Raw genomic sequence first — 12,349 nt, 5'->3', positions numbered from 1 at the left:
TCTGCATATCTAAATCCTTGATATATGCTTCAGTCTCAGGGAATATGATTACTTCTGAGGTTGCTGCAAAAGGATGCATGTTGCTGAACAAGGATGGCTGTGCTGAGTAGTAAAGAAATAAGCTCAATCAAATTGGGATTTTAAATAACTAGTGCTAAATGCTTCCATTACAATGATATCCAGAGATTTGGCTTGAAATCTGAAATACTGCATAACTGTACGTAAAAGCATAATGCTGCAGAGAGCTGATAGCTGATACTCAGCTGATGGCAGAGCATTGAGACTGGGGACAGGCAACTGGAAGAACTTTGTCTGTAGAAGTTTGCAGATGTTTCTCTATGGATTACAGACTGCAGCCATGAAATTCACTAGAATATGCATCTAATTCTTGGAGAACTTCTGTGTTTGGACAAAGCTTATCTTCTGGCTTTGAAATAGATGAGATAATCACTGTCATATATTGATATTTTTTCAGTGTCCTAGTCTGTTTTTAATCTTCTCCCTCATGTTTTCATATTTGATTAACATCTGAACTTTGTATTTTCTGTATATGTATATTATTACTTCAATTTTGAGATTGTTATAATAGATAATTGCTTTTATCTGTATGTTGCTTCTAGACATTATGAGCGCTATGAAGTATCTAAAATAACAGAGAACCAACCTGGCCAACATCTCATTGACAGGTGAGAAGAAGTGCAATCAATATATAGGTAGAAATATCTTCAGCAATAAGTTTTAAGCATGCAGGCATGTAAAAATTTCTACTCCTCACTTACAAAAAGGTAATTTCAGGCTCTAACAGCCTTTCTTTTTCCAGCTTCTTTTTTTTTTTTTTTCTTTTTTTTCTCTCCTTGTATTTCTGACTGATAAAATTAAGGCTTCTTAGATCTTTGTGCTTCTGAAAGCTTTTGTCTGTTTTCTTAAGGATCTGTTCTCAATATTTTTGTCAGGAAATATTTACAGTTCTATGTATATCTTTGTACATAAAGATAGTGGGTTTTTTGTTTGTTTTTAAATAGGCGTTACGAGCGCTATGAATCTTCCAAAACCATCGAGGAGCAACCTGGTCAGTCGTTTTCTGACAGGTATGTATGATACTGAATTTAAGAATGGTGGTGATGTAGGATCATAGAATGTTCTGAGTTAAAGGCACATGTAAGGATCACCCTTTATTGTCTTCATTGCCTGCCTTTGGACGCTTTGATAGTTCTGTGTCCTTCATATGTTGTGGAACCCAACCCTGTCCCCAGTGCTGGAGGTAAGGCTGCACAGCACAGTGCAGAGTGAGAATCTCTTTGTCAGAAATCCTTGAAACTTCTGATCAGCTTTGGCCATTGGCAGCTGCTGCAGTTTTTATGGTCTGTTTTTGTATTGAGAAAACAAGCAACCAACCAAACTCTTGGCAAATTACATGCTGTGCTGTAAACAAGAGTTAGTCAGTCAGTCAGGATTTTACTGGGAGAAGCAGAACTATAAGGAAGTAAATATGTGGGTGGTATTGGACTTACCTGTCTGGAAAACAATTTCTTGGTTGTGTCACAGTGTGCTGTACAAATTAAGGTGCAGTCATCCCAATAAAGATTGTGAAACTTACAAACAGCAAACAGGGAAGGATGTGACAGACAGCAGCAGCGTATTTATCAAGATGTGCTGATAAATGTGCCACCTGCTAAATGTGCCTTGTTTTGTGTGTTTTTTTTTCCCTGTACTCATTTCTACAGAATGTACTAGCTGATGCTGTTCCCTGGACTTACTGAATAGACAGCTTTTCTTCTAGCTTTTATGTTTTGTCTATGGTTTAGAAAATGCCGAATTAGCCTAAATCAGAATATTTCTTTTCAAGCCTTTGTTGTAGATGGCATCTCACAGTACTGAAAGATCATGTCTGCTGTGCATTTAGTTAATTCTTGCTGTTGAAGTAAGCATGCCTTATTACATAAAGAGTAGCCCCAGATTTTACAAGGAACCCATAGTGAATTTATCTGTGTATCTAATTTCAAAAGCTGCATGCATTAGATAGTTATCTCTTGTGTATGTGTATGAGGAAGACACTCAAGTGCTTAAAATCAGCCCAGACAAGGTCAACCTGGTCTTTGGATCTCCTGCTTAATAAGAACTGCTGTGCATTCATTGCATAGGTCCCCAAGATGGAACAAATAATCAAAATCTGGGGAAGCAGAAAATTTGGTGCAGATTGTTTATGCATCCTTTGTCTGCAGCAAGAGGACAAGACTCCCTCAGTATATTTTTATGCATCCAGTACTGTACTCATAAGCACACTGCAGAAGCAGCTTTGAGCTGTGTACCGAGAAAAGATTTCTGTTCCTTTCTGAAGTGTTTTAAACAAGAAATCTGGATGTGTTACTTCAGACTAATAATACAGCACAGAGGTGTTGCTGAGGGTCCTGTGTAGTCAGAAACTCAGCTTTTTGCTCTTTGCCTTCCTATATAGAGAATGGCATCTCTTGGATAAAACTCATTAAAAAATTATGCTGCTGGGTATAATCAGTGAGTAATAAGTTTCCTGAGAACAATCTGAGTGCAGTGTTTGAGGAGGTATTTAGCTTACAGTCTAGTGGTGTGTGCTGAAGTGTGATTTAAGTTACTCATGAAATTGAATCATTTATGAACTTGCTTTTAAAGTTATTGCTTCTTGACTGTACTCTTTGGAGAGCTTCCACAGCGAAGGGACTTTGCTTTGAACATACTTTTGATTAAGCAAATACAATGATCAGACCCTCATACTTTCAGCTGAAGCACTGGGAATGTTCAATACTTGATTTCAGCTTTCAGTATGTGGTTATCTATGTTGTGCAATACTGGCACCTTTTTGACACTTGAATATCCTGTTAGTCTTTGGTTTTTGTTTGTTTACTGGATTGTTTTTTTTATTGCAAGCATTTGATCAGAAGGACACTGAAAGAAAGGGGCTGTGTATCTGTAGTCTGCACTAAGATCTTTATCCTTCTTGGCTGAGTGAATGTTTCCTGTATCTTTAGGAATAAATCCAAGTCAACTTCAGAGCTGAATGAATTCAATGCAAATAGAAATAGTAAGTACTTAATTTATATTATTTTTCATACTTATTTTTAAAACAGGTATATCAGGAGCAGTTATCCTAAGAAAATTAATTAGTAAAGTACTTTTTCATAGCTGAATGATGGTTTGAATTTTACACTATGGCACAATACAGTGAAGCTCTAAAAACAAGAGGATATTCATACCATCAACTGGATAAATATGATTAACTCCTATCTTGAAGTAGTGCTGATTGCAAAGAGATCTTAGATGCTGAAGTTTTAGATGATTGAAAGTGCAGAAGATGAAACTTATCATGCCTGTATATAATTGAAAATGATTCTTCTCCTGATATGTTGACTTGTCTTGGTATATGCAGTTGTTTTTATTGACTGATGTTTTCAACACGTTTGCCGTTTTCAACTTTTGTTAGCTTAGAAATAACACAAGTGAAAATCAGCTCCTGATACTGTCATAGTGGCTCTGCAGTTTCCTGGACTGTGCTTTGTTGCTGCCTTTCTTGAGTTGTCCATCAGTTGTTACTGCTTCTCTAGAATAAAGAGTGAGGAAGACTATCTAAGTATTATAAAATAGAAAGATTCTGAAAGCTACACCTATGTCTAAAACATGGTTAATAAAGGTAATCATAAAGTAAATGGCGCCATAGAGGAAATATTGTAAATGGACAGCATTGGTTTCACACATTAAAGCTCAGTCATTGAAAGTAACGGGAGAATACACTTCCACGGTATTTTATAATGGTAATGGATGGCAATAAAGTTAAGAGTGCATATGTAAGCAGAGTTGTATTGAAATTTAAATTGAAGTGACTTACTGTTGAGTAACTTTCTTAATTAGATGATCTTACTGTGAGGGATAATTACTGGGTTTAGAAAATAAAGAAAAAAGTGTTGTCCTCTAACTGTCAACAGAGACGAGAGAAAGAGGGCTTGTTGCTTTCCTCTTTCAAAAATTTAAACAGGTATTGAAAGGTCTTTTACTGCATAATCTCATTTCCACTGGTTAGTTACCACAACATCCAAGTAATAGACATTCTGTATTAATTTTTTTATATAGACATATGTAGAAACAAGCTTGAGAATGTGATGATGAATGCTTCTGGAGTTACACTTGGAGTACTAGATGCTTGACAACTGCTTTTGTGCCTGTGTCTTGTCCTAACAGATACTCAGAGCAAGTATTCAGAGAGGTCCTGGAACACGAGCGAGTCACAGAAGGGGTCTCAGAAGGAGCCTCAGAAGGAGCACAACCTGTCTGCAGCAGAGTTAGAGAGGCAACAAATCCTTCAGGAAATGAGGAAGAAAACATCTCTACACACAGACAGCAGCTGGATTAGGCAACGCAGTTCCAGTGTGCATAAGGAGCCAATCAGTCTGTACAGCAGTAGTATGAGGAGGTAGGAATCATGTTAAAAATTAACTTTGTCTCTCATCAGATATTTTTGTTTGGTTATTCTAAACTTCAGCTCCTATTACAGAGCACTGAAACAAATCCAGCATGTAAAAAAGCTTTAAGGTAAACTGAATAGCAGTGCAAGTAGAAGAAGGTAATTGTATTCCAGCTGGGATTAAAGAGTTTTTTTGCAAGTAAAGTGTGTTTGTGTGTGTGTATGGTCTGCAAATAACTGTTGATTTCTTGGCTGATATAGCAGCACTGGAAATCGGTAGTACTGACAGATGTGCCTAAGAATTTCAGTAAAGTAATTTATTGTGGAAATTACTGTAGCTGAAGAGTATAACACTTTAACAGAAGTATTGGATCAGAAAGTCCCGAGTTCATTTCTTTCTGTAAGTAATGTATGAATGTTGGGTTTGTCACTTAGGAAACACTTGAGTTATCAGTCAGGAGAATGTTTGGCTAATGGGCAAGCACCTTCTTCATAGACAAGGTGGCTGTCCAGCCTATATGGATTGTTATTTTCAATCTGGTATCCCTTAAAGACTACAAAAACAAACCCACTAACTGAGGTCTGTTGCTGTACAATGGATTCTGGCATAGTTCACTCTGATAAGGCTGCAGCAAAGAGTGTTTTACTCTTACTGTACAGATATCAAGTACTACCTCTCCTTCACCTCTGTTTTTTTTTTTATTCCCTTGAGACTAGGACTGAACACAAAGGATAATTTGCAGTTCAAATATTAAAGTCGGTGTGTTTAGAATACCCTCATGATTAGACAAATATATTCATGCTAGAAAATCTTAAAAATCATAAAATATTTTTCCTTTTTGAAATCAGAATATAGCTCTTCTTCACCTGTACTACCATTTACATGCATATATGTATCTGTGTTACAGAGGGGAGTCTTTGGACAATCTTGATTCTTCAAGAACAAGCTTGTGGAGGCACCACTCGAGGTTGAACCAGTCCTCCTCCACTTCATCTCTGTCCTCTAATCAAGATCACAGCCGCCCAGTGTCCACATCAAACCGGGCCTATATGTGCACTCCTTCCTCTGCCAAAGTACCTCCTGTGACCACCTCTGTGAGAGCCCCACCTGCATCCCAGGCAGCCCCGCGGGTGCAGTCTCCTGTTTCTGCTTCCCAGCCAGGGTCGCAGATGCGCAGCAGGTGAGTAGGTGCCCCTCAGCTGGGAAGACACACACGTTAGGCTGTGTTGAAGAGTGGTCTCTGTAGATGCGGTGTTCTGCAGCAGCATTTACATAATATTAATTAACAAGTCTGAAAAGCACCTGCAGTTTTCTTGGTGAATGGGACAGTGGAAATGTAGGCTGGTATGACTTCCCTGCTCCAGTAATACAGAAAATTCCTCAGGTTTGTCATCAGTGCTTCACATAGGTTAAGAAAAATGAGCTGGAATAATAAATCTCCAGTCTCAGAGCTGTATGCTGGTTACTTAGTAAAAGCCTACTCCAGTTGGCATTTCTGATATTTGTTTATTGAGGTGTGTTTTAACAGCAGATTTCTCAAATGCACACTTTATGGCTGTCATATTCATTTCTCTTCCCCTCTTCCTGGCATTTGGTCCATCTCATCTTAGCACTCAGGAATGCTCATAATCCATGACCCTGGAGAATTTCAGAGTAGGATGTTTTTTTCATCTTGGAGGAGAAAGCAAGGATTGCAGCCTATTTTGAAACAAAGTGTAATTTAGTTGTGATAGATAGCTCTGCTCTTTTATATACTTGAAACATTTTAAAAACACCTTGAGATAAGATCATCCACACACAATTACATGTATTGTATTTAACAGCACTGTAAACATAGCTACACTAACTCTTAAACTCTCAGACACTTTTTGATAAATTGACTTTAAAAAAAAAAAAAAAAGATTTTTACATTCTTTTTAATGTAAAAGAATGACCTACCTAAACATGTGTGCTTATCTTGTTCTCATTTCCATTTTCTGATTTGCTAACAGTTTGGTAGATCTAAGGAAATCTAGCTCTGTATGGCTCACGTTCAAAGAGTTAATACTGTATATTCAGGGCTAGCCTCCTGTTATCTAACAAGGTGCAGATGATAGGACTTGGGGTGCTAAAAAGTAGCCTTCAGGATGATCTTCTGCAAATAAGAAACGAGGTAGGAACACAAAAGCAGTGTGTTTTTACTCTCTAAATGTAATGCAGTTTCAAGTTTATTTGTAGAAGGTATTTTATACAGTGAAATCTCTCCCAGGAATGTGACAAATTTCTTCATCTGTTCCTATGTAACTGTGATCTTAATTGTAACACTTCAGCTTTCCCTATAATATAACAATATTCCTCTTCAGTTTATTTTCCTTGAGCAGCTTAGCAGTCCACTTTTTACCAGCATGTTTTTGTTTTTAATCTCAAGAAATCTTTAACTTTTTTCTTTTAAACCTTTTCAAGCTGGTTTAAAGGATATTTGTTCTGTATCTAGGTCAGTCAGTGGGAAGAAAATCTGTTCATACTGTAATAACGTTCTGGGCAAAGGAGCAGCCATGATCATTGAGTCTCTTGGTCTTTGTTATCATTTACATTGTTTTAAGGTGAGAGCTGGGAGTAAAGCTGTGAAGAAACAGGAACTAATCAGAAGCACGCATGGCTACTCAATGTTATGCTCACAGGGGCTCTACTAAAATCACCTGCTTTGCCTTCTACTCTGAAGTGTGTTACCTGCAGATTTCCATGAGGCAGTCCTATCTGCAGGCATTTAGCACTCAAAGTTAATGAGAAGGGATTTTGGAAGTATGTGGTCATGTTGACTGTAAGACCACATATCTTTCTTAGAACTGACAGAAAAAAAATCCCATATACAGAAATCAGCTGGGGGCAAACACAGGAGAATAAATTCCTTTTGCAAAAGTTGTAAAAGCACTTGTAGTTCCCCTGTCTGAGGACTGAATGAGGAATTACTCTGCTTTGGAGGTGCCATTTTACCTTCCATTTTCTGTGGCTTTAATAAAGCCCCTTCTGTGTCTCACTCAATTATCAGGAGTATTAAAAGAGGTTGACTCAAAGATCTTCCTAGTGCTGCCCAATGTGGATAGTAGTCAATAGAGACTGGTCTTCACTCCATGCCTCCAGAACATGTATTCTGGACGAGGAATCTACCTGTAGATCTCACCTACGTAAGGCAATCAAATTTCTTCTAAAATGTCTTAAGATGAAGCGAATGATTAGCCATCCACAAAATTCATTTCTATTTAAGCAGACACGTTTTCAGTAGATAGTTATTTTCATAAATTCTGTGAGGATAGTGTTAGTCTTTTCAGAAGTGGTTCATATCCGTAGCAAAGTTTTATTCAGCCACCATAGGTAAATTGTTTAGTGTTAGTCTGAAAGCTATCTAGCCCTTTATTAGTGTGTTAAAGAAAAATGAAATTGTCCCTTCTTTCCACATAAAAACTTGTTTCTGTGATGCAAAATCAGGAAACTGGGGGACACACAAGTTTGAGTGCCGAAGGACTGAGGACCCCAGCACATGTGCTGCCATATGGAAGTCTGAGAGAAGCACACTCAGGTGTTCTGTGTCAAAATCATTGTTTCCATCTAGGCAACAAATTCTTCCTTGTTGAGCTAGCTTTCAGAGAAACTGAAGTTCGAACTCAATTTAATGAACTAATCTCTAAATGGTGTCTGGTCTTTCTTTGCTTAGTTGGTGTATCTCTGCTATCTGTTGTCCAGTCGGCGCCTTAAGATACTTCCTGAGTTGATTGCATTTCAGTCCACTAACTGTTACACGTTTGCTTCTAGTGATTGTGGGTTTATGGTACAAGCTTTGCTGGATTTAATCCAAACTCTCTTTTGAAGAATTTTGTTTCTTCAGTATTTTGTAAGGAGTTGTTAATTACTCATCTGTCATGCAGTGCGTTGCCTGTGAATGTGACCTTGGGGGATCCCGCTCTGGAGCTGAAGTCAGGATCCGAAACAACAAACTCTTCTGCAACGACTGCTATCTCAGATTTAAAAGTAAGGCAGCTTGACTGCAACATGCATGACTATGGTTGTTCTTGGTGCTGTGAAACTTCAAGCGTTTGTATAGCTGAACCAGATGATAGCTTTTGTGCTTTACTTTACATTGCTGTGTTAATTAATAGGTTCAGAAAGGTTTGATTGCCAGTTTCTGTCTTTTTGTAGGGTAGTCATTCTAAACTTCTAATGTCCTGGTAGCTGTTTTTACCACCTTGTTATTGAGTAGTTTCAAACACAACGCAGTGTAATCATCTTGCTTTCTTCATAGATCTGAGAAAATGGTGTCAAGGAGTTGTAAGTTGCTGAGCAGTCTTCTCTTGATAGCAGAGGAGTCTTTTTGAAAAACTGTCTACACTGATTTAAAAAAAAATAATTTGAGTATGTGTTTAGTTCAATTCTAGCACATAATTGGAAAGATATTAATTTATCCTATGCAGGTGGCACAAATGCTGCTTTCTTTTTGCGATGCTATTATTATTTGAATTATAGGTCTGTGATTGGTTATTCACTTAGGTACAAGTTCAGCAGGAATTGGTTTACTTACAGATCTTAATTAAAAGGTGCAGTATATATTTTTTCCTTTATTATAGTTTGCAGAATTCTGATTTACTGGAGCATGATGTTAAGGCTTGAATAATAATGATGTTTTTTTTCTGCTGTCATATATGATGGTAGACAACCTCCTAGTTTTGAGAAGCCTCTGGAATTTGATATAACTCTACTTTTAGAGTTATATACTCTACTTAGAAAATAAGGAATTCTTTAAAGTGATTAAATTCAGCTAATGGAAAGGGCTTCTGAATGATTTCCTGGGAAACATGTGCGTGTTTCTACATGAGCTGGCACATTTTTCTCTCTGTGGTCCAGAAGGCAGTGGAGGAAGCAGATACGCTACAACACATGAGCAGGACTTGGGCATCTGCTGGCTGAGAACCCAGCTCAGAAAAAGAAAAATGTTGCATCTGATGCTTTTGCTGTTTTCAGGCTCTTTCTGGCTTGCAGGAGAAGGAAAATTTGCCTGCACCACAGAAATAATTGTGTGGTTGCCGAAAAGAAAAAACCCCACTACTTGATACTACTGGTGCATTCACAGAGGCTAACATTAGGTGCAGGGAAACCTCTGTGATCAGTGGAAAGAAGAAGAAAGTCATTACTTTCCCTCTGAAGAGCACTGGTGAGATCTCTCCAAATTGCTGTTCAGAGAAACTCTTTTTGTTGAGAACAAAACCATGCCAAAGTGACCATGTTCCTCCTTAAGGCACCCAAATGTGTGAGCAATTCAGTCTGGAGCCTGCTCATGTCATTTTAGCTTTCCCTATCTTTTCTTTTGTATGCAAAACTGCTGGATGAGTTTGATAAGTTTGAAACTAAAAGGAGTCTTCTTATTTAGTCCCTGATATGGTAGTATTTTGTGATGGCAGTAACCAAAAATTTTATCTCAGATCAAGCGCAATTTAGTCTCTCTCTGACGTTATAGCTTATAAACTCACGATGTTGAGTAGCCTTTCAGGAGAAAAGTTAATCTGTGAGAAGTGGTTGTATACCCTTCCCGTCAGACTGCATCTTCCTGGGTGAGTGGGCACCTCAAAACATAAGTTAGCCAATGGGAACTTGTTGATAGAGAATGAAAGAGCAAAATCAGTGATTTGAACAATACAAAAACCAGCTGTATGAGTGCTGCCATGAGAATATGTACTGGCAATGCAGCACTGGTGTGTAATGCAGATAACTTTGCAGTTAGTACTTCATGACACCTTTTCTGATGACTCATTATTTTGAAACATGAATGTACTGGCCAAAAGGTTTGAAAAAATTGTAGGATTAGTAATATTTGCAATGTATTTTCATGGTTTGTTTGCACAATTTTATGTTGATTTTATGTTTTAATCTTGTAAAATTGCAGTGAAACACTGATGTGTTGGCAGATGCCCTTAAATATGTGCAGAGAGACTGGATAATAAACTTTCAAAAACATACATATTGCTATAGTTACTTAGGAAATCTTAATTGAATTGTTGAAGTGTAAATTTAGGAAAAATAAAAAAGTGAACTTGTCTTTGTGTTAATACTAAAAACAATTCCTTAAAACCTGGGTAAGGTGCATGTTCTGTGGAAAGTTATTTGGTCTTAAATATTTGCAGTGCTATAGTTGGATTAAGCTCAAATTTGTATTGTTTATGACATTTGGCTTGCTAGACTCAGAATGTATGCCTTACTATGTGTTACTGCGTTTTAATCAGTATGGTAATACCATTATCTGACAACTTTTAAGTGGAAACTTGAATTTTTGTCAATATGATTCTTCAGTAGCTAGAATTTAATTACAATTTCTTCTGTTTCTCTCTTAACAGCTGGACAACCAACCTCCATGTGAAGCAAACCTAGATATGAAACCACTGTTGCAGATAGAAGAAGAGGTGATTGCTGCTGATGTAGATCTATAAATAGATATATTGTGTGTGTTTTTTCTAAAAGTAACTCTTTTGCTTGTCTAGTCTTCATAGCAATGCATTATATTCTTCATATAACTGTATTTTTATTTATGATAAAGTAATTGCAGTAAGGAAATATCTGGGGAAAATGCTTTCACTTTTTCAGCTTCAAGTACTGAAAGCACAAGGGAGAATAAGTATATTTTCGGTAATAACTTCAAAATATTTTTGAGGCTTATAATCAACTAGTTGACTTTCCAATGGTATATGAAGAGGGTATTTTGTTTCTAAGCTCTTGAAATGAGCATTAGAGAAATACTTAATATAAATATATATTTGCAATTGCTGTCTTTATTTTTGACATATACTGAAAGTGAATTCTCTAGGTTAATATGAAGCTGCGTTTAAATGCACACAAATGTGTTTGCTTTCCATACGCTGGTTTCTAAAATTGTGCTTTTTTGAAACTTAAATACAAAGAATTACCTGCTTGCTCAGTGGTGAAGGCATAATATTCCATGGAGTACATTTAAGGGGAAAGAATTCTCTTTTCCCTTTTGAAAAATGTAACTATCACTTTTTCCCTCCACAAACTAGTTGTTGAATTACAGTATATTTGTAAATAAAATTTCTGATGTTGCATTTATTAGAAGCTTCTTTCTTTCTAGCAAAATGTATTGGTAACGTGTTGAACTGAATTTATTTGAATATTGTCCTGAGACATCATTTTAAATGCCATTTAGGCTTAAATTGCCATCCTAAATACGTGTAAGAATAATAGTTATTGCTTTTCTCTCTTCACTCCTGGTAGTAGACTTCTAATTTTATACATACTCCTGCTCTCAAACTTGTTGTGCTCTTTCTCTTCAGCTTTTAAGAAATGGTGACACTGGTTCTTTGTGCTGTGTCCCTAAAATAAGATAATCAGAAGAGGTGGAAGTTACCTGGGGTTTCTAGCTGTGATTAGAAATGAAGCGCCAAAAATATTCCGGATTAGATTCTGCAGCTTCTGAAAATACACCTCAAAACAGCCCTGGGGGGTTTTCATCAGCAGCTCCCAGATTGTATTCATCAGTTTCTTTCCCAAATGCTTGTGTGGAATCATACAATGGTTTGGTTTGGAAGAGACTCTTGAGATCACCTACTTCCAACATCCTGATATAGGCAGGGACACCTGCCTGGAGAGGGCAACCACAGCCTCGCTGGGCAACCTGTTCCATTGTCTCACCATCCTCACAGTAAATAATTGCTTCCTAATACCTAGTCTAAATCTACCCTCTTCAAATTTAAAATCATTTCCCCTTGTCCTGTTGCTACATGCCCTCCCTCCCCAGTTTTTCTGTCGGCCTCCTTCATGTACTGGAAGGCTGCTATAAGGTCTTCTTGCAGCCTTCTCCAGGCTGAAGAGCTCCAGCTCTCTCAGCCTGTCTTTGTAGTGGAGGGTCTCTGGCTCTCTGATCATTTTTGTGGCCCTCCTCT

At 37.4% G+C, this 12,349-nt stretch overlaps 1 protein-coding gene across 12 annotated transcripts in view; it reads left to right on the top strand.

The window, feature by feature from the left end:
* Nucleotides 1-11,516, top strand: part of LMO7 (LIM domain 7) — a 129,493-nt gene extending 117,977 nt beyond the window's left edge. For 11 of the 12 annotated variants that reach the window (XM_048933291.1, XM_048933287.1, XM_048933289.1 and 8 more), the window contains 8 exons: nucleotides 621-686; nucleotides 1,020-1,088; nucleotides 3,003-3,055; nucleotides 4,207-4,438; nucleotides 5,338-5,610; nucleotides 6,904-7,012; nucleotides 8,333-8,435; nucleotides 10,790-11,516. In XM_048933291.1, coding sequence (XP_048789248.1) covers nucleotides 621-686; nucleotides 1,020-1,088; nucleotides 3,003-3,055; nucleotides 4,207-4,438; nucleotides 5,338-5,610; nucleotides 6,904-7,012; nucleotides 8,333-8,435; nucleotides 10,790-10,812 — 928 coding nt within the window. In that variant the 3' untranslated portion in view covers nucleotides 10,813-11,516. The remainder of the gene's footprint in view (nucleotides 1-620; nucleotides 687-1,019; nucleotides 1,089-3,002; nucleotides 3,056-4,206; nucleotides 4,439-5,337; nucleotides 5,611-6,903; nucleotides 7,013-8,332; nucleotides 8,436-10,789) is intronic. The other variant, XM_048933286.1, reaches the window with a different exon arrangement.
* Nucleotides 11,517-12,349: the final 833 nt, after the last annotated feature.

This window comes from Lagopus muta, chromosome 1 (assembly GCF_023343835.1).
Source record: "Lagopus muta isolate bLagMut1 chromosome 1, bLagMut1 primary, whole genome shotgun sequence".
Taxonomy (NCBI): Eukaryota; Metazoa; Chordata; class Aves; order Galliformes; family Phasianidae; genus Lagopus; species Lagopus muta.
This window is presented reverse-complemented; position numbering and strand designations above follow the sequence as displayed.